The sequence below is a fragment of the Ochotona curzoniae genome, unplaced genomic scaffold (assembly GCF_017591425.1).
Source record: "Ochotona curzoniae isolate NIBS_2020 unplaced genomic scaffold, NIBS_Ocur_1.0 scaffold_2217, whole genome shotgun sequence".
In the NCBI taxonomy this organism is placed as follows: Eukaryota; Metazoa; Chordata; class Mammalia; order Lagomorpha; family Ochotonidae; genus Ochotona; species Ochotona curzoniae.
The window spans coordinates 624,893-652,733 of record NW_024467090.1 but is presented as its reverse complement, the minus strand read 5'-3'; the positions used below and the strand labels follow the sequence as shown (position 1 = coordinate 652,733).

At 51.7% G+C, this 27,841-nt stretch overlaps 2 protein-coding genes across 5 annotated transcripts in view; one reads left to right on the top strand and one right to left on the bottom strand.

Moving 5' to 3' along the window:
• The window catches only part of CLASP1 (cytoplasmic linker associated protein 1), a 249,987-nt gene extending 249,284 nt beyond the window's left edge, over positions 1 to 703 (bottom strand). For 3 of the 4 annotated variants that reach the window (XM_041000186.1, XM_041000187.1, XM_041000188.1), the window contains exon 1: positions 565 to 701. The gene's annotated coding sequence lies outside the window, so the exon portion shown is untranslated. Of the gene's footprint in view, positions 1 to 564 lie in introns of all 4 variants that reach the window. The other variant, XM_041000184.1, reaches the window with a different exon arrangement.
• Positions 250 to 27,841, top strand: LOC121169634 (translation initiation factor IF-2-like). Its single transcript, XM_041000201.1, has 5 exons — positions 250 to 254; positions 297 to 633; positions 888 to 945; positions 1,052 to 1,648; positions 27,816 to 27,841. Exons 1-5 carry the CDS (start codon positions 250 to 252, stop codon positions 27,839 to 27,841), a joined length of 1,023 nt encoding a protein of 340 aa, XP_040856135.1.

Sequence of the window (27,841 nt, the reverse complement as noted above, 5' to 3'; positions counted from 1 at the left end):
CCGGGCAGGCACCGAAGGAGCCCCCCGCCCGCGACCTGTCCAGCAGGGCGGATCCCGACCCCGGATCCCGACCCCGGGCGCCCGGCCGGGTGCAGGCCGGCAGGCGCAGCAGCCGCTTCCGCACCGCCACCTCCCCAGGGAGCAGAACCCGGGCGGGCGCCCGCACCCAGAAACTCACCACCCGCCGCAACGCCCTCACATTTTCTTTTTAGCTTTAGACACAACAACAAGAAAGATTTCTTTTTAACGATGTCGTAAGTCCGTCCTCTGGAAAGCCCCGTGCCGCTCCGAGCGAGGGGCGAGGTGCGCTCCATTGTGGCCGGGCCGGCTGAGGCGCCCGCTCCGTCCGCGCGGCCCTCGGCCCACTCGGGCGCACAACAAAGGCCAGCGCGGCCCAGCGCGGCCCAGCGCGGCCCAGCCGGGCCCGGGACCCCGCCGCCGCCGCCGCCGCCGCCCGCCACCCGCGCGCCGCTTTGTCTCGGCGACCCCCGCCCGGCCCCGGGCGCGGCCCGCCGAGGGGCGCACAAAGCCGGCCGCCGCGCCCCGCCGCGCCCCGCTACTCACAGCCCCGCGATCCGCCTCGGCCGTCGCCGCGGGTCACGCAGCCGCCGCCCGCTCCTCCGCCCCACTGAGGTGAGCGCTCGGTGCGGGGATTAAAAAAAAAAAAAAAAAAAAAAAAAAGGCGAGAGCAAGGGGCCGGCGCATGCGCCACGCGACCTCCCGGCTCTTCCCTGAGCGCCACCGAGCCAGCCGGACCATAGAGTGGAGGCGCAGCCCAGAGAGGCGCCAGGTCTCTATAGTCACGGCCCGCGCAGGCGCCGGCCCGGAGGCCTAGGGGCGCTGCCGCCCCCACGGCCACTTGAGCTGACCCTGGCGGGAACCCGTAGGGGAAAGGGTGTCGGGGCGCCGCGAGTGCGCCCGAGCAGGAACGGGACGGAACCTCGAGTGCGCCCGGGGCTCCGGAACCAGGCGGGCCCCCTAGTGCGCCCGGGCCGTGACAGGACGGGCCCCCCGAGTGCGCCCAGGCCGTGACGGGGACGGGTCCCCCGAGTGCGCCCGGGCCGTGACGGGAACGGGTCCCCCGAGTGCGCCCAGGCCGGGACGGCCCTCCGAGTGCGCCCGGGCCGTGACGGGACGGAACCCCCGAGTGCGCCCGGACCAGGACGGGACGGGCCCTCCGAGTGCGCCCAGGCTCCGGAACCAGGCGGGACCCCCGAGTGCGCCCAGGCCAGGACGGGACGGACCCCCGAGTGCGCCCGGGCCGTGACGGGACGGGCCCCCCGAGTGCGCCCAGGCCCTTTGGGGAGCCGCGGCCCCGCAGCCGGGGTCCTCCCGCAGTGCCTGAGGCCGACAGTCCGTGCGCACGCCCTGCCCTGCGACTACAGCAGCGGCAGCGGGCTTCGCAGCGGCTTCCCGGCGCGGAGCTCTGTGGACCCGGGTCGCGAGCGCGTCGGCCCGGCAGGACCGGAGCGAAGGGGTCTCCTCACGGGGCCTCCTCTGGGCCCTGAAGCCCCGGCGCTCGCGGATAGGCCGGCAGCGGAAGCAAGCTTGTGTGCCGCCGCACTGGGCTGCAGGGCCGAGGTGCGGCCTACGGAGGCCGGCTGCCTGTCTTTACACAACAGCTTTACCTTGAACTGCCTCCCAGCGGGTGGGAATCCTCTTGTTATTCTATTTCACTTATTCCAGCCTTCTTAATACTATAATGCAGCCGGGATGAGCGTGGTGTGCAAATTACCTGCTCAAGACCTTGGGTGTAATAAAACGAGAGAGGATTTGGCCATGACCTGTGCCAGGCCCGTGGTGTCATGGCACCGTAGGGTTCCAAACAGTTACTCTCCCAGTTCTGCAAGCTGCCTGGACTCCCCTGATAGAAGGCATTCGCAGGAGGCCTAGGTTAGAAATGCCAGGAAGTGTACTACGCCTGTGGAAGAAGTCGTTGATGTGTCCTATGGAGCCACTGGCTGTTTGCCCCATCTGACATTTTGGGGGTAAGGAAAACAAGGTTCTGGACCAAGAAAAAGGCCAGGGATTAGGAAAGGAAACCACCAGGCATCCCCAGGAACCAGCAGGGCATCCCCAGGAACCAGCAGGGCATCCCCAGGTACAGAACACCAGTTTGCAGGTTGGCACAAAGATATTGAAAGGGGTCACAGACATCAGAAACCTTCACTGTCTCATTGCTCATAGATGCTCATCTCTATCCTAAAAGACCCCTGGAGGGCCAAGAGCAATAAGCTAGTGGCTAAAAGTCCTCACCTTGCATAGGCCAGGATCCTATATGGGCGCAGGTTCATGTCCCGGGTGCTCCATTTCCCTTCCAGCTCCCTGCTGATAGCCTAGGAAAGCAGTGGAGAACAGCCCAAAGCCTTGGGACCCTGCACCCGCATGCGAGACCTGGAAGAAGCTCCTGGCTCCTGGCTTTGGATCAGCTCAGCACCAACTGTTATGGCCACTTGCAGAGTGATATTTTCTCTGTGTCTCCTCTCTGTAAATCTGCCTTTCCAATGAAAATAAATAAATCTTAAAAAAAAAAAAAAAGACCACTGGAGTTTAATTATCGGTCTGCTCACTGTCTTTCACTAATATACCATAGCACACAGGTGCTCCTCACACTTCACCTTCTGTTTCTTCCCGCCAAATTATGGTGAGATGCCATTTGGCAGATGAGGAACAAAGCTAGAAACATTGGCTGCCGAGTAGCAGGTGGTTGAGGGGTGTGAACTTCTGATTTGCTCTGCTTAGAGGGATACTCCCTAGTGAATGAGAAATGTGTCTGTTGGTCTCTTCCCCCTCAGGGGATGCAGGATCAAATCCCATGTGCTACTTTAACAAGGAGGGAGAGGGTGTAATAGAAACAGCATGAATGCATTGAAACATTGTGTACTGTGCCTGGTGCTGTGACACACAGGTAGACACTGCCTGCAGTGCTGGTGTCCCATGTGGAAGCCAGCTCCAGTTCTGGCTTCTGCACTTCCAGTCCAGCTCCCTACTAAGTGGTGGGAGGTGGCCCCTACCACCTGCATGGGTGACCAGGGAGCCGGATGCGGAAGTGAGGCATCCAGGACATGGACTAGTGCCTACGGAGACTAGCAGCAGCCCAGGGGGCAGCTGGACCCCCGCACCATAGCAGCAGCCGCATGCATGGTCTTTTAAGGCCAGAAAGCATTATGATTATTTTTGCCTTTTTCTGTTTCTTTTTTCATTTATTTTTATAGGAAAGGCAGATATATAGAGAGGAGGAGAGAGAGAAATATCTTCTGTCTGATGATTCACTTCCCAAGTGGCTGCTATGGCTAGAGCTGCACCAATCCAAAGCCAGGAGCCAAGAGCTCTTCTGGGTCTCCCATGCAGGTGCAGGGACCCAAGGCTTTGGGCCATCCTCTACTGCTTTCCCAGGCCACAAGCAGGGAGCTGGATGGGAAGTGGAGCAGATGGGACTAGAACCAGCACCCATATGGGATCCCGGCGCGTTCAAGGCGAGGACTTTAGCCGCTAGACCACAGTGCCGGGCCCAATTTTTTTAACAGACTTTTTTTTATTATTGAAAAGTCAGATTTACGTAGAAGATACAAAGAGATGGGTCTTCAATCTGCTGGTTCACTCCCCTTTTGCTTAAAATTTTTCCCATGTTTTTGAAGATGTTTTTGTTGGCATCATCAGCTACATTTGTTTTTTTCTTTCTTTTCTGCATTCTGTTAAGGTTTTATTTTTTAGATTTTTCTTTTTTATTGGAAAGGCAGATGTACAGAGAGAAGGAGAGACAGGAGACTGAGATCTTTTTCCATCCACTGCTTCACTCTCCAAATGGCTGCAAAGGCCAGAATTAAAATGAGGTGAAGCCAGGAGCCTCCTCCAGGTCTCCCATGTGGGTGCAGGGTCCCAAGCCTTTGGGCCGTCCTCCACTGCTTTTCCAGGCCACAAGCAGGGAAATGGATGGGAAGCAGGGCTGCCAGGATTAGACCCTGCGCCCATATGGGAACCTGGTGTGTTCAAGAAAAGGACTTTAACCACTAGGCCACGCCTCCGGGCCTCTATTGTTCATTTTTAAAGTTCGTGCTTCTCTTCCTCATGTTTTTGGGCAAACAGTTTTTGTGATGTTTAGATCAGGTTTTAAAACATAAATTAGCACATGTTTGAACATGCCATAACAAAGGATATCAATAAACTTTAGGTAGGAAGCTTTTTTTTTTAAGAAAAAATTTTATTTTTATTGGAAAGGTGGATATACAGAGAGGAAGATCCTCCGTCCGATGCCGTCCTCCACTGCTTTCCCAGGCCACAAGCAGGGAGCTGGATGGGAAGCAGGGCCACCGGAATTAAAACTGGCACCCATATGGGATCCCAGGCTTGCAAGGCAAGGACCTTAACCACTGCGCCACTGTGCCGGGCCCAGTAGGGATCTTTTTTCTTTTCCTTTAGTTAGTTACACATTCAAGGCTGGCCTACATACTTTAATGATGCCTTTAAGATAGGTTTACCGGGCCCAGCGCGGTGGCGCAAGTGGTTAAGTCCTCACCTTGCACGCCCGGGATCCCATATGGGCGCCGGTTCTATCCCAGCAGCCCCGCTTCCCTTCCAGCTCCCTGCCTGTGGCCTGGGAAAGCGGTCGAGGACGGCCCAAAGCTTTGGGAACCTGCACCCGCGTGGGAGACCCGGAAGAGGCTCCTGGCTTCGGATCGGCATAGTATCGGCCGTTGCGCTCACTTGGGGAGTGAATCATCGGACGGAAGATCTTCCTCTCTGTCTCTCCTCTCTGTATATCTGCCTTTCCAATAAAAAAAAAATAATAAAAATAAATCTTTAAAAAAAAAAAAGATAGGTTTACCTAATCTTAATAATCTAGATTAGAGGCTCAATGGAAAGGAAACTATCCCATGCCTGCAGACGTGCAGGAAGAACAGAGTTCACACACGCTATCAGAAATGTGTGTCGTCTCTGGGAAGGACTCTGGGTTTGCACTTTGAGAGGAACAGGAAGTCTCTGCGAGGGAAGTGATGTGTGCAGCAGAAACATGCACGCAAAGGTGGAGTGTGTCTTCTGCAAATGATGAAATCAGGAGATGACAAACTCGTTTGCTAAGTCACATTCGTAACCACTCCCTAGAGAACAATTACTCTAATTACCGGGCTTACTTGCTAACTCAAATATCATGCACAGAAGGAGACACTACAGGTGCTTGGCCGAACTCTCCTGGGTTTCCTCAGCAGGCCAAGTGTTACGCTGCTGGTTGCCCCTCTGGAAGCTCCACCGCAGCCGTTCCTGGTGGACTTAGAGCCAGCGGTGCCCTGCCAGCTGTCCGTCAGCCCGATCATGTCATTTAGCCCCATCACAAGCACCATATTCACCTCACCATAAATGGAGGGCATAAGTCTAACTTAAAATATTGTCAGAACTATGCAGTTGGTATTACAAAACTCACTTCTCATAGCAAGCACAGTTAGAGTGCTTCATGAAGATCGTGAGAAATGCAGGTGGGTATGTGAACAGCACAGATACAAAGCCATGATGGAGTACCCCCTTCAATGTGACCTGTTGTCCAGTGTGGCTTAATTTGCAGCTGTGCCTGCTTTTAGAGGACCAAGCACTAAGGGCAGATGCCAAGAAGTGAGTAAGCTGACAGTTTCCTTTGGAATTGCCATCAGTGAGGTCTCACAGGTGACATTGTCCCGTGGCATTTGCAAATGGTCTCTCCTGACAGTGGCCAGGCCATCCCTATATAAGCCTATTTTCAAAATACAGACTGTAGCAAAGTATCTGATCTTGGAAGGTGAAAATCCCAAAGGGGCAGCCCCACCTGTTCCAGCTGTAGTGAGGAGGGCCTCAGGGCAGATGGCATCACCCTGGTGGGAGTGCTGGGAGAATGATGGTAAGGTAAGACAGGAAGCCAGAGACAGGGTAGGGATCAGGCCCACTCATTCGCAAAAGCTGACACCTACGGGCGCTCACAGGGTCCCGTGAGAACTACCCTAACCTCCTCTGCATAGTAAGTCGGCAGTGACTTCACCAAGCCCCACCCCACGGCGACTCCAGCAGCTCGGCCTCGCCACACGGAGGCCCAATCATCCAACACGTGAACCGTCATCCCACATCCAAGCCATAGCACCACCCACATGCAGAGAAGCATACCAAAGGACACTTTAGGGCTGGTACCATGAACAAGTAGGCTAAGCTTCTGCCCATGATGCCAGCATCCCACACGGGCCCCAGTTCAACACCCAGCTGCTCCACTTCCAATCCAGATTCCTGTCTATGGCTTGAGAAAGCAGCAAAGGGTGGCCTAATTCCTTGGGCCCCTGCGCCCTGTGGGAGACCAAAAAAAAGATTCCTGGCTCCTGGCTTTGGATCAGCTCAGTTCCAACTGTGGTTGCAATTTGGGCAGTGAACTAGTGGGTAGAAGATCTCTGTCTCCTGTCTCTCGTCTCTAACTTTCAAGTAAAAATAAATGATAAAAATAGGAATATACTTTGCTTCCATTTATACACTATACATTACCTGTTAGCTTCTTTGCCAAAAGTAAACCTTCCCATGGATATGCACAGCTGATGTGACATAATTTGTATGCCCAAAAAAGTCAGTTTAGTAGGAAAAGCAGCTACTAGATGGTACAGTTATTGCAATGACGGAAATATGCATGAGGGAAAGAGGGACATGTAACAGATGTTGGTGAGTGGAAGAAAGCTAAGGAGCAATGAAGTCATTGTTCTTGAGCTAAACCAAATAACACATTGGAACTCATCATTACGATGTATTCAGACTGTCGGAGCTATAATAATGACTTAGACTTAAGTCTCGTTTGAACAAGGTCTTTTTATAGATATTGACCATCTCAAGCAAACCTTTATCCTACCACTGTAACGGGGTTGCTTGGAGTTTTACAGGCAATACCTCAACAAAGGGTCATATTTGGACAAGTAGAATGTCTCACACACACTCACACATATACAATAGAGTCACCTGTATAAACCACATTGAGGCAAGAGTCCATCAGCTACATTGAACTGCATGAGTGAAACTGCCCTGCTAGTTCCACTTCGGCAAGATCACAGCTCCCTGGGGCCAACACTGAAGCATAGCCGACCAAATGCCCCCCTGCGACATCAACGTCCCATCTGGGCACAGTCAGAATCCTGAACACTCCACTTCCCATCCAGCTCCGTGCTGACGGCCTCGCAAAAGCAGTGGAGAGTGACTCAGGCGCTTGCGAGACCAGGAGGAAGCTCCTGCTTCTTGGCTTCAACCTGGCCCAGCCCAGCGTTGCGGCCAATCTGGAGGGTGAATCAGTGGGCGCAAGATATCTCTCCCCCACTCTCTGTAACTGATTTCTGAATAAAAAAATCTTTGAAAAGAGAAGGAAATCCTGTCCATGTGTCATGTTAGGGCTAAAATAACTCCACCTGTCTATTGTAAATCTCAGGGCACTGCCCGACTGGCATGCATGAGAATTTTGGTACTTAACAATCGCAGGATTCTGTTGCTTCTATTTCTGTTTCTGCCACATCTGTTATAACAGCACTTGAAATAAAGATGGTGTCTGTCGTTCTGCAGGCTTGCAGTTTCAAAGGCTAAAGGATGCATTAAGGCATCAATACTCATAAATTATTTCTAAGATGTGTATTCCCATGTTTTGTGGCTAGTCTCACTTAGTCGTTCCTTCTCTTTGCATTCCTGGTTGGAATCCTCGCATCCACTGCTGCTTGCCGCAACCCAGCGCCGTCTCTTTTTAGGTGATGCTACCCACATGTGGGATTTTCTGGTTTTCATGGTCACTTGCTCTTTTCAATAAATCTTAGAAAGTGCAGTGTTGAGCATAGCTTGAAAACAACTCAACTCGCCCTAAAATGCATCTGGATTTGATCAGCCCTCGGAATGGTTTTGCCGTTTAACGTCCCTGGCAACGCCTTTGCTCAGGAGCCTGTCCACACAGCACGGACCTGCATCATCTGCCACACACACTGACTTCTGAGTCATCCAGAATGAGGCATCCTCCTTGCTATTAACCGTGGACTGTGTCAGCCTCCCTGGTCACCGCCTGTCTCCTCCCTTTTGGAATTCAACACCACACAAAGGGATCTGAGCTTGGTTCTTTCAACCTGGAATTCCTGATGCAGCAAGTCATTGCCAACTCTTGATACTGACAGGTCTGACTAGAAGCTAACAGTTTTTATTCCTGCTGATTGTAAAGATTTCAATAAGCAAGATGATACTTTTTTTTTAGTATTGCAATCTAAACAAAATGTTTATATCATGCCTTAGAAAACAAGTTAAAGGGCCCGGCTCAGCAGCCTAGTGGCTAAAGTCCTTGCCTTGCATGCACCTGGACCCCACTTAAGTGCCGGTTCGTATCCTGGCTGCCCCATTTCCCTTCCAGCTCCCTGCTTGAGACCTGGGAAGGCAGTAGAGAATGGCTCTTGCGACTCTACACCCATATGGGAGAACCCAGAAGAGGCTCCTGGTTTCTGACTTTGGATCAGCTCAGCTCCGGCCAGAAAATCTCTGTGTGATTCTTTCAAATACAATAAATAAATCATTTTTTTAAAATTGTCCAGGTATCCCCAGTATTTATCTAAAAAATGTGATGAAAATAATGTGAGACAGAGGTTCAAATTCAGCCTGAGTGTGGAAGGTGCTTTAGCTATCTTCTCTTACTATGAGAAAACTGCAGGCCAGATCAGTAAGGGGTTGGCTAAGGTCCTGCATCCAGGGTAATGACAGATCCAGAGCCAGAACCAGCTCATGCTGGCTCCATTTCAGCAGACCCGGGACGGCTGAGAGGTGACCCTGACAGCCCACTCTTTGAGGCCCTGTTCCAAAAGACCTTTTGTATCTAGTTCATGAAAGGCCCTTTCTCAGAAAGTCAAACATGCATGTTGAAATGGTGTGAAAAGAAAGCTATGAAGTGGGAGAAACACCTGCACGGGCTTGCCAAGTGGGAATATTTGGCTTCTCCAATACCGAGAGTCTTGGTCGTGAGGTTAAAGTCTCCAGGTGAGCACAACAAACGCTTTTGGAAGCAGCAGGCTGAACCAGAACTCACAGTACACGTACAGAAAACTGACATTCGTGCTATCTCAGGAGTCTTCTCCGAATTTGTTTTCTAGATTTTTACACTTATCTTAGCCAAAAGGCCGAGAAGTGATTGTTTTTTAGATTTTTAAGGGTTTATTTTATTTTTTTGAAAGGCAGAGTGGGGCCCAGCATAGTAGCCTAGTGGCTAAAGTCCTTACACCAGGATCCCACGTGGGCACAGGTTCATGTCTCAGCACCCCTGCTTCCCATCCAGCTCCCTGCTTGTGGCCTGGGAAAGCAGCCAAGGTCGGCCCAAAGCCTTGGGACCCTGTACCCGCGTGGGAGACCTGGAAGAGGCTCGTGGCTCCTGGCTTCAGATCAGCTCAGCTCCAGCCAGTGCAGCCACTTGGAGAGTGAACCAGTAGACAGATATTTCTCTCTGTGTCTCTTTCTCTCTGTAAGTCTGAATTTCCAATATAAATAAAGAAATCTTTTAAAAAATTAGAAAAGGAAGGAAAAGAAAGAGTGGCACAGAGGGAGACAGAGGAAATTGTCTAGCTGCTGATTCACCCTCCAAATGACTGCAATGCTTGGGACTGTGCCAGGCCAAAGCCAGGAGCCAGGAACTCAATCCAGATTTCCCACATTGCTACTGGAGGCCCAGGCAGTTGGGCCATCGCAGGCTTTCCCAGGCGCATGGAAGTAGAGCAGCCGGACTCCAGACAAGACAGGACTCTAACAGCAACCAGTGAGGTAAAAAGGCATTTGTTCTGAGTAAGAACAGAGTTCCAGTTATACTGGTATCCGAAATAATAAATCCCTTAGAGACAGACACGAAAAAAGAAGAGCAAAGCTAGGGCAGTGCACATTATAGAGAGGACCCAAAGACCTCAGCAGCCGAAAGGGCTCATGAGTCCACAGCACAATGCTGTTAAGACGGCAGCATCCTCTGAACCGATCTATATTTTCAATTCAGTCCCTTTGAATCCCAACCAGCTTCTTGCAAAAAATTACCAAATCCATTCTAGAATGTATATCGAAATGCAAGGGGCCAGGAAAAGCCAAGCAAGCCCAAGGAAGTACAGAGCTGGCGGAGTCATGCTTTTCCACTCCAAGGCTGTGAGAGCGTATGCTGCTGGCCGAGGGATAGAGAGTAAACCAGTGCGATAGAACTGAGTCTGGATGAGTACTGTCAATGCACAAGTGGTTTTCAGAGTGCCGATGCAGGGCTGAAACAAGTGTCTTCTCGATCAATAGTGAAGACGAAGCAGATAACTCCATGCAGCACAATGAAGGTGCACCCTTACCTTGCCCCATGAATAAAACTTCTCCAAAAACTGAACTTCACCCGAAAGTTTAAAAATCCGTTAATTCAGAAATGGACTAAATGTAAAATACACACTGAAAACCTTATGAGAAAGCATAAGTGTTCACCTTTTTTCTGATGTCTGTCCTGTGCTGAAACAACACAAGGACAGACAATATAAAATATAATAAACCAGATTACATGAAAGTTCAAAACTTTAGTATTTCATATGATAAAATAATAGGCAATTTGCTGAATAAGAGAAAATATTTACAAATCATGTCTCTGATAAGATTCTTTCCTTATAAACATTTTTTCTTAATATGTATTTATTTATGTTTTGTACCTAGGCAAGTGTCGCACCAATGGGAAAAAAACAGCCAGTAGCTGATGGTATTCCAGCCTGGTTAATGCCAAGTTTATGTTAACTATATGAATGCGCCAGCATAGTTGCTTATTCTTTTATTATTCTTACTTTATAGAGGATATGTGGGAAGTCAGGGAATGCCAGACTGAGACACACCACCCTGGCCCCCCAGGTCGAGAGGTTGCAAATTCCCCAGGGAAGGGGATCGGGGACATATTGGAGTGACTGAGGACATGGATAACTTCTGGAGTCTTCCATGGACTGGGCCACTGCGCTTGTAAGCAGACAAGGAAGCTGAGATGGAGTGGTTTAGAGGGAGGACATCAGAGGGCATGTCTGGCTTAGGTGGAAGACCTGGACTGGGCTAAACAGCATCATCCACTAAGGAGAAGCTGGGCTTGCCGGGCCCACCGATGAGTGTCAGAGCAGGGACAGGCAGTCAGGACGGGCAGCAGCAGATATCAGGATATGAAAGAATTGGGTTAGGGGGCAGATTCAGTAGGGGACTTGTGGGGTCACCTCTGTGAAACTATAGCACTGTGGAACTGTTGGTTTACATAGGGAGCTGGGGTGGTGATTGGCCAAGCCAGGCTGTACTCAGAACTCACCTACAAGAATCCACTACAAGGTCTGGCGTGGTGGCCTAGCGGCTAAAGTCCTCGCCTTGAAAGTGCCAGGATCCCATATGGGTGCTGGTTCTAGTCCTGGCAGCCCCGCTTCCCATCCAGCTCCCTGCCGGTGGCCTGGGAAAGCAGTCAAGGACAGCCCAAAGCTTTGGGACCCTGCACCAGTGTGGGAGACCTGGAAGAGCTCCTGGCTCCCGGCTTCGGATCGGCACAGCACCAACCGTGGCAGTCACTTGGGGAGTGAATAATTGGATGGAAGATCTTCCTCTCTGTCTCTCCTCTTCTCTATATATCCAAGTTTATGATAAAAATAAATAGATAAATACATCTTAAAACAAAACGAAAGAATGCACTTCACCCACGGCAGCTGGGGCTGGGAAGGCTGGGCAAGGTCAGGCTGTAGCACCTACCAGCACATGCAGAGGCCGGGTTTGAGAGCAGACCATGCCCAGCAGTACTGCTATAGCGCTGGCAGGTGTGAAATCCAAAGGTGGGAATAAGCCTGGTAGGGGAACTTGAGGAACTCCTCTCCTAGGCCACAGCTCCTGCCGGGGGCAAGCCAGGCCAGGCAGGACTGCCGCCTGCATCAGCATTTGTGCAGGACAGGTGGGGACAGGCTGGGCTGGCCCAGGCCTTAACACCTGCTGGCATGCACAAGAGCCAGGAGAGCAGTGCTGGGGTCCGTGCAGTGGGTGTGGATGACATGAAGGTGTGAAGAGAACAGCTCCCCTGCTTGGCAGGGCCCGGGGAGCTTCCAGCTGGTTGGCAGGGCCCAGCGGATTTCTCTCTGACCATCTTGACGCAGTCTCACCCCCTGTTTGCATGGACACTCAACCACCCCACTAAGAATTCTGTAATCTATTGAGGCATTGTTTGCCCCTGTGAGATGGCTTTTGCAATCAACATGAGCTTGAGAATTAATGATATTGATAATATCTTGGTGAGTGGGCCTTTGACAGTTTACACACAGGAGTACAATTAAACCCATGCCGTTTCTGGACACCTTATTGTGCGCCTACCCAATGCCCTGGAATCTGGCCCAGATATGTAGCATGTCTTCTGGGAAATGGCTTGATAAGAATCTTACAAATCAATGGAAGAGATGGGAGTATGAGCTGAAATTGTTATGGCAAAAAATATAGTTACTGTGACCCTAAAGGTAACCTGTCCTTGCACTTTTTTAGAGCATAGAAAATGTAGCTCTTTTAGCTGCTTTCATAATTTTTTTTTTTATTATTTTTTCATTGGAAAGGCAGATATACAGAGAGGAGAGACAGAGAGGAAGATCTTCCGTCCGATGAGTCACTCCCCAAGTGAGCGCAACGGGCCGATACTATGCCGATCCGAAGACAGGAGCCTCTTCCTGGTCTCCCACGCGGGTGCAGGGTCCCAAAGCGCGGATGCAGGGTCCCAAAGCTTTGGGCCGTCCTCGACTGCTTTCCCAGGCCACAGGCAGGGAGCTGGAAGGGAAGCAGGGCTGCCGGGACTAGAACCGGCGCCCATACAGGATCCCGGGCGTGCAAGGCGAGGATCTTCAACCACTTGCACCACCGCGCCGGGCCCTGGTTGATCATTAAGTAAAAAATAAAATAATAAAATAATCAAACATCTGTGCTTACCCACTTAGTCATGAAGTAAAAATAGAACAATCAAACGATTTTGCAGAGGCTTGTAATGTGTCTGAGTGAATAAAAAGGACAGCTTCTTGAGCTGAAGCAAGAACACACCAAGTAGGCCCGGCGGCATGGCCTAGTGGCTAATGTCCTCGCCTTGAACATGCCGGGATCCCATATGGGCACCGGTTCTAATCCCGGCAGCTCCACTTCCCATTCAGCTCCCTGCTTGTGGCCTGGGAAAGCAGTGGATGGCCCAAACCTTGGGACCCCGGAAGAAGTTCCTGGTTCCTGGCGCCATAGCACTCACTTGGGGAGTGAATCACCGGACGGAAAGACCTTCCTCTCTGTCTCTCCTCCTCTCTGTATATCTGACTTTGTAATGAAAAACAAATAAATCTTTAAAATAATAATAATAAAAAAAGGCACCAAGTGACAGACAGTGTCTGTGTCTTTTATTTTTGCCGATGCCACACACCCATCTCGAGCTCCGTACTCAGCTGCAGTTGGTCTCTGGCAGAGTGTAAGTGCTGTGCCTGGCTGGGATAGGCTGGAACATCCTCAAGTGAGAGCTGAGACTGCACATAGGCCATGCCAGGCTGGGTCAAAGTACCTGCTGGCACACACAAGGCCAGAGGATTCCCCAGCTAGGCTGCATCTCCCACTGGTGAGTGAGAGCCAGGGCTATGGGTAGATTAGGCCGGGCAAGGCTGCAGCATCTGCTGATGCTCACAAGAGCTAGAATGGGCGTGGAACAAACCAGGCTAAGACGCAGCACCTGCCAGTTCACATGACAGCCAGGTCTGGGGTTGGGCCAGGTTGGACTGGGCTGGGGGACCCATTGATAAGAGCCAAAAGTGGTGCGGGCAAGTTGGGTAAGGCTGCAATACCCAACCGGTGAAAGCCAGGACTGGAGGGCCAGCTATGACAGTCTGGGCAGCAGCATCCATCAGTTACATGAGGTATGGGGCTAGGAGGAAATGGGCTCCTGGCTGCTGCAGGATTTGGGGAGCCTATAAAATGGAAGCTCGCTCGCTCGCTCGCACTCTCTTTCTGTCTGTTTACTCCCCATCATCCTGTATTTCAAATAAATAAATCTCTGAAAGACACATTAAAGATATTGCTACTTGTTTTTTTGGAGAAAGACAAAGTGAATGAAGGCCAACATAACGCATTACACCAGCCCAGCCGTTGACCACTACTTAGCAGTGCTTAGTGGAGGAGTCAAGGGGTCCTGAAGAAATGGCTCATCCCACACGGACAGCAGGAAATATGCAGAATCAGGGCCAGTTCTGCTGCATAATGGGTAAAAACATTACCTGCATCCCACAGGGAAACCAGTTTCAGTCCCAGATGCTCCATTTCTGATCCAGCTCTCTGCTAATACGCCTGAGACAACAGCAGAAGATGGCCTAAATGCTTGAGCTCCCGTGCCCTGGAAGAAGCTCCAATTCTGGCTTCAGGCCAGCTCAGCTCTGCTCATTGCAGCATTTGGGGAGTGAAGCAGCAGATAGAAGATCTTTCTCCCCGCACCCCCACCTCCGCAACTGTTTCAAATAAATGAATAACTTCTTTTTTAAAAAATCAGAATACTTTTTAAAGACAAAGTTGTATTGAAGGGATACAACAACTCGGGTGGTGACCAGCCAACCGAAGATCTACATTAACTTGCTCTCAGAGAATTGTTAGAACTGGGGGAAGAGAACTGAGCATTCGGGGGCTGGTCCACAGTTCAAGGCGCACATTCAGCCCAAGATGGCCCATCCCGTATCAGAGCGCCTGGCCTTGACGCCAGGCTGCAGTTCCTGACTCTCAGTTCCGCTTAGGCAGACCCTGCAAGGCCACAGCTGACTGCCTCCCTGTGGGAAGCCAGACCGAGTCCCCAGCTCCCAGCTGCAGCTCGGTGCAGCCTCAGGGGCTACAGGTGTCTGGGAAGTGAACCATTGGTGGGAGCCGCTCAAATCAATAGAAACGAATTCTTCACTGTCTAAGGAAATGTATTTCATGGCAACATCCCTAACTGATGACAGAGTGCTCCTCCCTAGACAAGAATGCCAGCTAATAATTGTAACACAAATTATACGACTAATAAATTTAAGCTTTGACAGCTCTTAAGAAACAGTGATCCAGACAAGATTATCAGTGGATGCCAAACAGTTAATTGAAAGTCGGAAGAACAATTTTATGCTGTGTAATGCTAAGCTATTACTCTCCGATAACGACCACTGCTTGGGGGAGGCTGTGACCATGTTAACACGGAGAGATTAGGTACTGCTGAGCACGATGGACCACAAAGCACCTGCCTGCGGCTGCGATGCCACATGCGCTAGACAGGAGCCTCGACCTGGTCGCAGCCAAACATGGAGACTGACAGCGCGGAATGGGAGCCACCGTGCAAAGAGGAGACGATTTCTCTTTGGCCCTCTCCGTAAAGCTGCCTTTCAAATAAATAAGATCAATTTTTCTAAGCATTCTTTTTTTAAAACAAATTATTTTTATTTCAGAGCCAGATTTAGAGAGAAAAGGAGATACAGAAAGATCTTTCATCCATTGGTTCACTCCCCAAGAGGCTGCAATTCCTGGAGCTGAGCAGATCTGAAGCCAGGAGTCAGGTCTCCCATGTGGGTGCAGGATCCAAGGCTTTGGGCTGTCCTCCACTGCTTTCCCAGGCTACAGGCAGGGAGCTGGATGGGAAGTGGAGCTGCTAAGAATAGAACTGGCGCCAGGATGGGATCTTATTGCGTGCAAGGTGAGGAATTTAGCCGCTAGGCTACTGCGCCGGGCCCCATACTTCCAATTTTTGAAAAGAATAGATCATGAACCTAGGACAAAAATTAATAATGAGCCAATTCAAAAAAGCACATACTTTATATTTTTTTCATCCTAGCTTGATGTGTCAGAAATAAACAGAAAGTTAAAAATAAATAAAAGGGCAGGTGCTCAAGGGCTGGGCTATGGACACACAGCATGAAAATGAAGCAGCAAGGGCTCCTCCCAGGAGGAACCAGGGAGGTGTGAGAAATTCCACCCACTTTAGGAGTGCGTGTAACTCTGACCTGCCACAGTTACTCTGGGGAGTGAGCAACGGCAGGGGTGCCGTGTCTACCACAGGGCATGTCCAAGAATGCTCACAGTGCCTTTGTTCCAAATTCTTCCAAACTGGAAGCAATGCAAACAAGAAATGGGTGTTTATCGGGACTAGACTCGCTCCCTGTTTGTATGTAACGCAGTGCTGTGCTGAACTGGCCAGGGCAGGGCTCACAGCAAGATTGTCAGCTGAGACCCCACAGGCCGTCGTCTGCTGCAAGAACTGTGAGGAGCTGACCTCAGGCCGACGCTCAGCACGGCGGCCGTGGCTCGGCACAGCTGTGTCCCTCTTCGGAGCCCTTGGCTTCGGTGCCATTTCTTGCTATTGGGCAGCCAGGGAAGCTGCAGGTGCTGGCTCAGACACTTGAGTCCCAGACGTCTGGTTTGAGCCTGGCTGAATGGAGGCATTGGAGGAACAATCCGGCAGGTGGGGAGAGCTCTTTCTTTCTCCTTCTCTCATTATCTCTGTCCCTCTGTCTTTCAAATAAACTAAATTAAATTGTAGAAGTAACCAACCTTACCTGAAGGCAAGTCTCCTTGGCCCACAGCTCCTGTGGGGAGAACCCTAACTCTTCGGAACGCCCTGCCTATTAAAAGTGTCTCTGGGCCCTGAGCCATGCCAGCTCGGCTAACAATGTGACTTATGATGGAGCTTCGGGGGGTACAATGTCAGACTTTACCTCTAAAGGCTGAGCACCACCAGGCACACCATCACACAAGCCTCCCAGACACGAGGGCTCAGCGACCAGTCACAGTGTGGAAAGGCACAGCATCACACAAGGGCTAGACACGAGGGCTCAGCGATCAGTCACAGTGTGGACAGGCACATGCTGCCACCTGCCTGGAAAGCTGCTGCCCCTGACCACAGACGCAGGGCCATGGTCACTCCACCCACTGTCCTGAGGGCTCCTGCCCCCTCCTCTGACAGGAGTTGAATTTTTAAGACAGTCAACAGAAGCACACAGCGTTCGGCAGGAACACGAGCTCTCTAAATGCAGGGCCCTCGTTGGGCACTCCCTGTGTGTCAGTTCATGGCCAGGGCACACGGCGTGGCTTGCTGTGCGCCTTCATGTTCTTTCATGCAGGACGCGGTTTGTGGCTTTGAACATGGAGGAGGGCATGAACTGTATACTCGGTTCTAGCACACCTTACTGTGTATGTGTTACAAAGCAGACAGGGTTAGAGAGAGGAGATAGAGACAAAGAGAGAGAGAACGAGATCATCCATCCACTGATTTACTCCCCAAATGGTCACAACAGCCAGAGCGGGGCCAGTCCAAAGCTAAGAACCAGGAGCCCCCTCCAGGTCTCCCACGTGGGTACAGGGGCCCAAGGCCTCGGGCTGTCTTCCACTGCTTTCCCAGGCTACAGGCAGGGAGCTGGATAAGAAGTGGAGCAGCTGGGACTAGAATCAGCGCCAACCTGGGATGTTGGCACCACAATTGTAGGATTAGCCTACGACAGCACAGCATCAGCCCACGAAACAATCCTGAAACTACCAAATCAACATCAAGAACAACGCTGAGAGAGGGCTGGAGTGCTTGGAGCCACATGCTGAAGGCTGCACTGTGTTATCGGGAACACAGATGCTCTGGCCAGCACGGGGGTGACAGGACTTCAGGAGGAGCGCAGCCGGGCTAGATGAAGTCATGCTGCTGGCATCAGAGCACGCACAGGCGGGAAGGGCGACAGTGCCTGGGGAGGCGCGGAGCTGGCAGGAGCAGGGCACTGCCCGCCCCGGGAGCTGGAGAGGGCCTCCAGACCTGTGAGAGCAGGTGCCTGCGCTGTTCTCAGCCGTCTGGCTGGCGGCACGTGCTTGTGATTGAGCTGGAAAACAATGCAGACGTGCGTGCTTGCGACAGAGCAGCAGGCAGGTCCAGGCGGCAGGAACGCTGACCTCAGAGGGCTCGGCAGTGGCTCTGCCTTTGTGTTGAAAAGCTGCTTCCTCCCGTCTAGTTATCAGAAAAGCAGAGGTGAACCTGCTGGTACAGCAAGCGCATGAAGCTGCTGCATGACACAGGCATCTAGTCGCAGCTGCCCACTTAACACAGCTTTCTGCTGATGTGCCTGGGAAAGTAGCAGCCCAGTGCTTGGGACGCTGCCCCCACACGAGACACCTGCATGGGATTCCAAGCTTCCGCCTGGCCCAGCCCTGGGTCTTCAGGGAGTGAAGCAACAGATGGAATCTCTCTTTTTTTTGTCTCTCTCTCTCTCTTGCTGCAACTCCACCTTTCAAATAGATAAATAAATCTTCAAAAAACTTTTTTTTTTTTAAGCAGGGCCCAGCGCAATGGCTTAGTAGATAAGTCCTTACCTTGCTTGTGTTGGAAATGATATGGACGCTGGTTCGTCTCATAGCTGCTCCATTTCCCATCCAGCTCCCTGCTTGTGTCCTGGGAAAGCAGTAGAGGTAGGCCCAATGCCTTGGGACCCTGCATCCAAGATGTATTTATTTGTATTGGAAAGGCAATTATACAGAGGAGATAGAGAAAGATCTTCTGTCTGCTGGTTTACTCCCAGTGGCTGCAACAACCAGAGCTAAGCCCATCAAAGCCAGGAGCTAGGAACTTTCTTCAGGTCTCCCACTTGGGTGCAGGGTCCCAAGGCCTTGTACCGTCCTTGACTGCTTTCCCAGGACACAAGCAGGGAATTGATGGGAAATGAAATAGCTGGGACTAGAACCAGCACCCATGTGGGATCCGAGTGAATGCAAACGAGGATTTTAGCCACTAGGTTATTGCATTCGTTCCTGTTTGTTTTGAAGACTAATTTATTTGTGTTGGAAAGGCAGATTTTATGGGGAGAAGGAGAGAGATTTTCCATCCTCTGGTTCACTTCTGAAGTGGCTGCAATGGTTGGAACTGAGTTGTTCCAAAGCCAGGACAGAAGCTTCTTGCAGGCCTCCCACGTGGGTGCAGTGTCCCAAGGCTTTGAGCCATCCTCCATGCTTTCCCAGGCCACAGCAGGGAGCTGCATGGGAAGCGGAGCAGCCCATATGGGATGCCTGTACTTGGAGGTGAAGGGTTAGCCAACTGAGCCCTTGCGCAGGACCCTGTTTTGTTGTTTTTAAAGGCAGGTTGTGTCCCACAGAACAGCACCTGAATCACTGAAGGAATGCTTGCCAGTGGGCTGGAGAGGGCATGAGAGAGGCTGTCCTGTCCCTTCCTTCCGGTTCCGCCCTGCACGCTAAGAACGCGCCAGAAGAACTTGTGTGCATGGGTGGTGCTGCCCGGCCCCGGAGGTGGCCACCTGAGTCCGGCTGCTACCCGGCAGCCCAGCACTGGGTGTGACAGCAAGGGTCGGAGAAGCAGAGGAGGCAGAACCAGCCTAGCATGGGAAGCCAGGTGGAGCTGGAGCTTCTGGGCAGGTACCGGCGCGGCCTGGGTCCTCCACCCACTCGCACAGGGACCCGCAGAGCCAGCCCAGGCCCTGCGCCCTGCTCTGCTTCCAGACTCCTGTTCTCCCGGAGCCACGTGTCCTCACTGGCTGATTTCTGCAACGCCCTGGCACGTCGTGGCCAGCCCTGTTCCCACCCGGGCCCTACAGCTCTCCAAACCCTCTGTGTCTGATTCACCCTACCTGAGGCCTCCCAGCGCTCTGATAAGCAATTGACCACGCATGCCTGGACGCTGGCGGGGCTGGGGACACTTGTAAGCAAGGTCACCACTGTGTTCCCTCCTGTGCTTTGCTGATCTTGGAAGAGACTGCAGAGTACTCACATGGCTGCAGGGGGAGGAGTCAGCCTGGGTCACCACGGAAAGGGTACAGAAAGAGGGAGAGACAGGTGTTCCACTGGCCAAACACTCAACGGCTGGAGCCGGGCTGGTCCAAAGCGGTGAGCCAGGAGCTTCTCTCAGTTCTCTCAAGTGGCTGCAGAGGCCCAAGGACTTGAGCTGTCCACGGCTGCTTTCCCAAGCCATAGGGAACTGGATCAGGACACGAACCAATGCCAGTACCCCAAGTGAAGGATCAGCCTGCTATGCCATCGCACCCGCCTGAAGGATTTGCTCCATGGTCGCAGCCAAGGACACAAGAGCTGTGACTTTGTCTCATTTCATACCCACAGTTGATGGGGTCTCCTGTCCCGGGGGCAGGATCAAGAGCAGGTCTGTGCTAGGCTTTGCACGGCACTCACGTCTGAGTCATACACATTCCTTCTGTGAGCTCAGTGCCCAGGGCCCATGCAAAGGGGAAGTCTGCAGAGTTCCTCTGCCTGCAGCTCCTGTGGGGGGTCAATGTGCAAGTTGGTCAGGGGCCTTATAACTTTCTCAGTGCTCCACCTGCATGACCAAACAGGTACCTCACTGGTCCTCACTTATTTGTGTGTGTGTATTATATATAAACAGGTCACTCAAATGCACTTTTCTAAGTAGGAAAGTGGGTGTTCATTTATAGCTTTTTTTTAAGATTTATTTTTATTGGGGCTGGTGCGATAACTTAATGGCTTAAGTCCTTGCTTTGTACCTGCCAGGATCTCATATGGGCACCAGTTCTAATCCCAGGAGCCCCACTTCCCATCCAGCTTCCTGCTTGTGGCCTGGGAAAGCAGTTGAGGACACCCCAAAGCCTTGGGACCTGCACCCACATGGGAGATCCAGAAGAAGCCCTTGGCTCCTTGCTTCAGACTGACTCAGCTCTGGCAATTGCAGCCACTTGGGGAGTGAATCATCAGATGGAAAATCTTTCCTCTGTCTCTCCTCTTGTCTGTATATCTGCCTTTCCAATAAAAATAAATCAATCTTTACCAAAAAAAAAAAAAAGAAAAAAAATTTTTATTGGAACAGCCGGAGCTGAGCTGATCCCAAGCCAGAAGCCAGGAGTCTCTTCTGGGTCTCACACATGGGTGCAGGGTCCCAACGCCTCGGGCCATCCTCAACTGTTTCCCCAGGCCACAAGCAGGGAGCTGGATGGGATGTGGAAAAGCTGGGACACAACTGACCCCCTGTGGGATCCTGGCACACGAGGACTTTAGCCACTAGAGCAACAACAACAAAAGCATCAGGATTTCCCCATGGGGTTCCAGCCTCTTGACCGTCCTGGCCCTAGACCCCTCCCAGAGGCACACCTCTAAATGCTACAGCCCTGTGGCCTCCCCACCACCTCAAAAACAAAACAAAACAAAACAAAACAAAAATACACTTCAGGGAGAAAAGTCCTACAGGAGCAGCTGAATTTTCCGTTCTAACACCTCATATGGGCCTGGGTTTGAGTCCCAGCTGCTCCTCTTCTGATTCAGCTGCCTCAGGCCTCCCTGGGTGCACACAGGAGTCAGGTTTGGGCCAGGCTGGGTAGGGGAGCCTAAAGAACCAATCCTTGGGCCTTTCCAGCCCCAAGCTGCAGCACCATTGTTGGTCGGGGGCTGGCACTAATGGCTTTTGGCATCAGCAAGCAACCCTTGCTTGCCTCTCATCATGGGCTCTGACCTGTCAGCATTGCTGGCCTCAGGGACCAGAGCCCACGCACACATGTGGCATGGTCAGGCCGCCCCCACTGCGCTCCCTGTGCAAAAGTGAACATGCTGTGGCATACATGAAAGATAGGACTGTCCACTCCTCTGAGCCACCCTGGAATACCTCTCCAAAGGGTGGGAAGACAGGCACAGCCTTTCCTTCTGGCACCCCAGGGCTGCTGCTATTTAAGACAGACAAGTTGGGAGGACACGGGGAGAGGCTGGGGGAATCCCAGAGCCTATGAAACTGTGTCACATAATGCCATGTAATTAATAATAATCATAATAAAAAGACAGACAAGTTTCTTTCCTACCTTTTCTCTTCGCTCTTTCCAGAAGTTGCTATTGATAGAATACGTTAGTGAGACCTTCTAATTTTTAAGATACTGGTGTGTCATTTAAGATAATTTTATTTTTAAGATTTATTTATTTTTATTAGAAAGGCAGATTTCCAGAGAAGAGGAGATAAAAAAGATCTTCCATCTGCTGGTTTACTCCCCAAGTGGCTGCAATGGTCAGAGTTGAGCTGATTCGAAACCAGGAGCCAGGAGCTTCCTCCAGGTCTCCCACATGGATGCAGGGGCCCAAAGCTTTGGACCGTCCTTGACTGCTTTCCCAGGCCACAAGCAGGGAGCTGGATGGGAAGTGGAGCAGCCAGGATAAAAACTGGCACACATATGCGAATCCTGGTGCGTGTCAGGCAAGGATTTAACCACTGAGCCATTGTGCTGGGCCCAAGATTATTTTCTAATAACAGGCCTGATGTGAGGGACTCGAAGCTGAGCTGGGCTCTATCTTAGGTGAGGTACCATCCCCTGCCCAAGTCAAGCAAACTGCATCCTGCTTGGCAAGAATGCTTGACCCCCTGGGCAGATGCAAGCATGACCAGCAGAAAAATGAGTTTCATCTGATACAGCAACAAAGCCTTGCAGAGTTAGTGATTAGTAATTTTTCATTCCCAAGATCCACATTAGCTCAGTCCCTAAACCCATGCTGGTTTGCAGTTTGGCCTTTAGAAAACCCACTGTTGTGCAGTTCAGGCTCTAGAGGTCTTTGGGTAGGAGTCCCCTCTCACTGAAAAGGACTTTCAGACCCTATCAGTGCGTGGTGCTCCTCTGTCATGGCTCGCTTGGGTACAACAACTGGAGAACCTGACTAGTGCTTCAGGCCAAGGTCTATAGCAAGTTGCTGGGTAGGATGGGGCAGCTTAGGGTTAACGCACACAGGCCTGTGTAGTCATGGAGGATGGGGCGGCTTAGGGTTAATGCACACAGGCCCGTGTAGTCATGGATGGGGCAGCTTAGGTTTAACGCACACAGGTCTGTGTAGTCATGGAGGACGGAGCGGCTTAGGGTTAACGCACACAGACTCCTAGCTCCTGAAGGCAGATGCTGAGAACAGCTGGAGGTGCCACTTACCCCTCTGAGAGCATTGTTTCAGCTTCATTTCTGCTCCTTTCATTATCTAATTGCTTAATTTGAAATAGGACACTCATATAAACCGAAAAGTAAACCTGCCAAGGGCTGGACAAACCGACGTCTTGTTGCAGTCACTGCCCGTGGCCAAGTTCAACGGTCCTTTCCTAGACACTGTTTTGCTTCATCTGCTTCCCAGCTGGGACCACGCCGACCTTGCCCTTCGCCACGCTCACTCGAGCCGACTGCCCTGGCTTTCTCTTGCTCACCAATTCCGCCACGTGTCCGGCTGCTTCCTGCTCTTGGCTCCTCTTCCAAGCCTCACAGCGCTCCTGGCCACACCCTGATGTGATGTCTGCCTCAGAACTGTCTGAACTTCAGATCCAGAGAAGTCCGCTCCATTCGAGCTACACTTTGGAGCTCTCACACCTGAAACCTTGGGCTTCTCATTTTTATTCCTTTTCTTTACTTACTTGAAATGCAGAGACACAGAGGTTTCATCTTCTGATTTCCTCCCCAAATGCCTCAACAGCCAGGGCTGGGTACAGTGAAAGCTGGACAGGTAAGACTCAGTTGTGGTCCCCTGCGTGGGATGCAGGAGCCGAGATACTTCCAAAGGCTCTATCTGCAACTGCCATCATTGGATTACATTGCCACCTTTGGCACCTTAAACATAAGAAGTTGGGGATTTAACTTCACTCCTCAGTTCTGGGAAAAATATCCAAACCACAGCATTTACCCAATACCTTTTGGAGATGGCTGAGTTTTTGTACCATGTGCATGTGTTATCTGCTTAGGTAGTAAACTGTAGGAAAGAAAGAGGGCCCAGTGCATTAGCCAAGTGGCTAAAGCCGTTGCCTTGCAAGCGCCAGGATTCCGTATGTGAGCCCATTTGTGTCCTGGTTTTTCCACTTCCCACCTAGCTCCTTGCTGTGGCCTGGGAAAGCAGTCGAGAATGGCCCAAAGCCTTGGGACCGCACCCACGTGGGAGACCTGGAGGAAGTTCCTGGCTCCTGGCTTCACCTCAGCTCATCATAGGAGTGAACCAGCAGAAAGCAGATCCCCTCTCAGTCTCTCCTTTTCTCTGTCAATCTGCCTTTCAAATAAAAATCTAAAATTGATTTTAAAAATCCACAAAAACAAGGCCTCCATCTGCAGTGATTAAGGCAGACCCCAACCAGGACAGCAACCCACCAGGTGTCGTCCAGTTGTCAGTCAAATCAGAAACGGGAGAGAACCAGCAAGCCCCTTCAGAAAGGCAAACTCCTGGTGACTGGTGTGGTGGCCGAAGCCCACCTGAAGAGCCAGAGGCCAGGCTGCCCCCCAGGAGCACCAGGAACTCCCACTGGGACCACTGCGTTGCACAGGGCACATCTGCTGCGGAAGCATGCTAGCAGGTATCAAGTGTCCGGCTTGCTTTTCCCGGGCACGGCTGGGTGGACAGCGTTTATTTATAGCAGGGGAGATTCTGAGAAAAAAGGTCCACGATAACACTGCAAATTCGTTTCCTTCTTTGTTAGCACAAATGGAAGCAAAGACTCCTGGCAAGCAACTTCATTCTGAAGCAGACTGGGTACTAGGACAGAAGGCTGTAGTAGGTATGTGGAACCTTCTCTAACTGGCTCAAAGGGCCAGGCACCGTAACCTAAGGCCAACCCGAGCTTCCGGACCAGTCCTATGCCTTTGTTTGAGAGGACAAAGGCCAGAAGTAGATTACTTAGATAGAAAGCAAAGCCCAATTCAGAAATGCAGTGATTTGCTAATTGAAGATGTCCCAATTCTAAGTGCAGCATTCATGTCCTGCTCACCGTTAGGCTTCACAAACAAGAAACCAACCCAGGGGGTGAGGGGCCCCCGGTGTGCAGGGCTGAGCCGGGGCCCTGGGTGCAGGGCTCGGGGGTGAGGGGCCCTGGGTGCAGGGCCGGGGGTGAGGGACCCCGGGTGCAGGGCTGGGGGTGAGGGGCCCTCGGCGCAGGGCTGGGGTGAGGGGCCCGGGTGCAGGGCTCTGGGGTGAGGGGCCCTGTGTGCAGGGCTGGGGGTGAGGGGCCCTGGCTGCTCTGCTTCCTATCAAGGGAAGCAGTAGAGGACAGCAGAATGTGCAACTCTTGGCTCCGGCTCTGGCCTGGCTCGGTCTGGGGACTGAACCAGCTAACGGAAGAGCTTTCATCTCTCTCCGTCATTCTGCCTTTCAGATATCAATAAATAAAACCTCAAATAAGAAGTAAAGCCAAAGTTAGCATAGTGAGTGAAAAATAGGAAGCTCTCTGGATCCTTTGGGTTAAAGATTGTGCTTGGAGTAATTCTGACAGTAGAGCAAAGATCTTTTTTATGAGTTAAAAAAAAAAAACATTTTCATTGGAAAGCAGATTTACAGAGAGAAGGAGGCAGAGAGAGGGCATCTACTATCTGCTCGTTCACTCCCCAAGTGGCCTCAATGCCGGAGCTGAGCTGATCTGCGGACAGAAGCCAGGAGCCTCTTCCAGGTCTCCCACGCGGGTGCAGGGTCCCAAAGCTTTGGGCCGTCCTTGACTGCCTTCCCGGGTCACAGGCAGGGAGCTGGAAGGGAAGCGGGGCTGCCGGGATAGAACCGGCGCCCATATGGGATCCCGGGCGTGCAAGGTGAGGACCTTAACCACTTGCGCTACCACGCTGGGCCCCTGACAGTGTGTTTTCAAAGAGAGCTTTCATCCTAGCAAACACTTGGGAACACTAAATCATAAAATTACTTGCTCATAAGTTTACAATCAACCTAAGCTACATTTACTCATATCTATCTACAATATGATAAAGTAAACTGTTTCTGGTTTCCAATATTGCATCAATTTTCAATTATCTGGTAGCATACTGTGCTTATTAAGCAACAATTGTCCGAGTCATTTGGCGGTGGTAGTTCTCACCCTCTTGCCATCTAGAACTTGGTATGCTGTACACTAGCGGGTGTGTAAAATTATGGTTCTAAGGGATATAAAATTTAAAAATTTTGATTTTTGTGAAACATTTCCCTTGTTCCAGGCCTGGGCCACGCCAAAGCCCAGAGCCCAGAACTCCAACCAGTCTATTTCGCGGATGCTAGGGACCAAACCGGCGTGTGCAGCCTCCTGGGTACACAGTGGTAAAGGATGAGGCTACAAGTGTGGCACTGGAACCTACGTCACGTACCCCAAGGGGCCAGGATCCCGGGGTCCCATATGGGCGGCTACAAGTGTGCCCAGGAACTGAGACCCACATCACGCACCCCAAGGGGCCAGGATTCTGTTGTCCCATATGGGCGGCAGGGATCCAAGTATGCAAGCCCATCACTTGCTGCTTCTCAAGTTGTGCTAGCAGGTTGGGACAGAAGCAGGGAAGCCGGTACCCGGTGGGTGTCCCAGTGGCGGGTTAACTGCTGTGCCACATGCCCCCCTCCCAAGGTACGTCTCCTAAAAACATGGTCACGTTTGCATCCAAATCCCTTGCATCATTTCGGCACTGCCAGTTTGTAGCCTTGCGTGTTTGAGATCGCCCCCTAGCGTTGGTCCGCTGTCACTTGCTCTGCCCTGGTGCCCTTTCTGCCTCCACTCCCGTCTTCCCATGAGGCTTCTTCCTTCCTATTGTCTAGCATAACCCTACGTCTTGTATCCACAGCCATCTCTAGGAGCATCAGTCAGTCCAGCCAGCTCCCTGTGCATACAAACCTGCAGACGATGTCCTAAGCTCTCCTGTCTTCCATTTCCTCATCTTTTAAGTGTTACGTGCTGGGGCTCGTGCTATGGCAGAGGTAAAGCTGTCGTCTGTCATCCTGGCATCCCACACGGTTACAAGTTCACATCCCGGCTACTCCACTTCTGATCCAGCTCCCTGCTGCTGGCCTGGGGAAAGCAGTGGAAGATGGCCCCATATCCACAAGGGAGACCCGGATGAGGCGCTTGGCTTCGGCCTGAGCAGCCTCAATAACTGGCCATCTGGGAGTGAACCACTGGCTGGAAAATCTGTCTCTCCCTCTTTGTCAGTAACGCTGCCTTTCAAATCCCTCACATGCAAACATTCAATCGATGCTACATCATTGTCACATACCCAGTACCTTGCCGAGACATTAACTGGGGACAGACATGCTGAAACAGCACCAGCTGATCCAGTGTTTGGGATCCTGGCACGCAGGAGGTGGTCCTGCCTTCAGCCTGGCCTGGCCTCTTGCAGCTGTCTGAGGAATGAGCCAGCAGAAAGTTTCTCTGCCTCTGTCATTGTTTTTCTTATTCGTTTGGAAGGTAGTCTTCCTTCAATTAAGTAAATTCATCGGTAATTGGCAAGCTTTCAGGAAAGGCAGGCTCCGAAGCCACTTGGCGTTGCAGACGAAGGCAGGTTCTCATTCAGAAATGTTTAATGTTGGTTCTGGACTCAGAAGTCTTTTTTAACGATTTTTTTTTTTGGCGGGGGGGGGGGGAAGACATATACAGAGATCTTGCACCCACTGGTTCACTTCCCCAGTGGCTGCATCAGCCAGAGCTGTGCTGATCTGAAGCCGGGATCCCAGAACCTCCTCCAGGTCTCCCACGCAGGTGCAGGCTCCCAATGCTTTGGGCCATCCTTGACTGCTTTCCCAGTCCACAAGCAGGGAGCTGGAAGAGAAGTGGGACATGAGCCTGTGCCCATGTGGGATCCTGGTGTGTGCAAGGTGAAAACTTTAGCTGCTAGGCTACCGTGCTGGGCCCAGTACTGGGCTCTTTGTGTACACTCTGCCATAGCACTGGTCACCTTAGTTGCCCCACATAACTGCAAGCCTTTCACACAGTTCTTTCACTGAAGGGACTTCAACACTTCACCTTTCTCCTAGGAAACCTGAAAACCTCACCACTGTCCCCTTTGCCACATCCTGACCTGGTCCAGGGAGTCCAGTATCACATGAGCATGGCTTGTGGCATGCCCCTGCCCAAGGCTCCCCATGACACTCCTGATTTGTCGTGCCTGCAGATGGCACGCCTATGGTGTTACCATAG

Excerpts from the sequence above, each read along its gene's own strand:
- LOC121169634 (XM_041000201.1), top strand. Across the intron at positions 946-1,051 it reads GGAACGGGACGGAACCTCGA|TGCGCCCGGGCCGTGACGGG; the intron begins GTGCGCCCGGGG and ends GGGTCCCCCGAG. Across the intron at positions 1,649-27,815 it reads CTTGAACTGCCTCCCAGCGG|ATGGCACGCCTATGGTGTTA; the intron begins GTGGGAATCCTC and ends TCGTGCCTGCAG.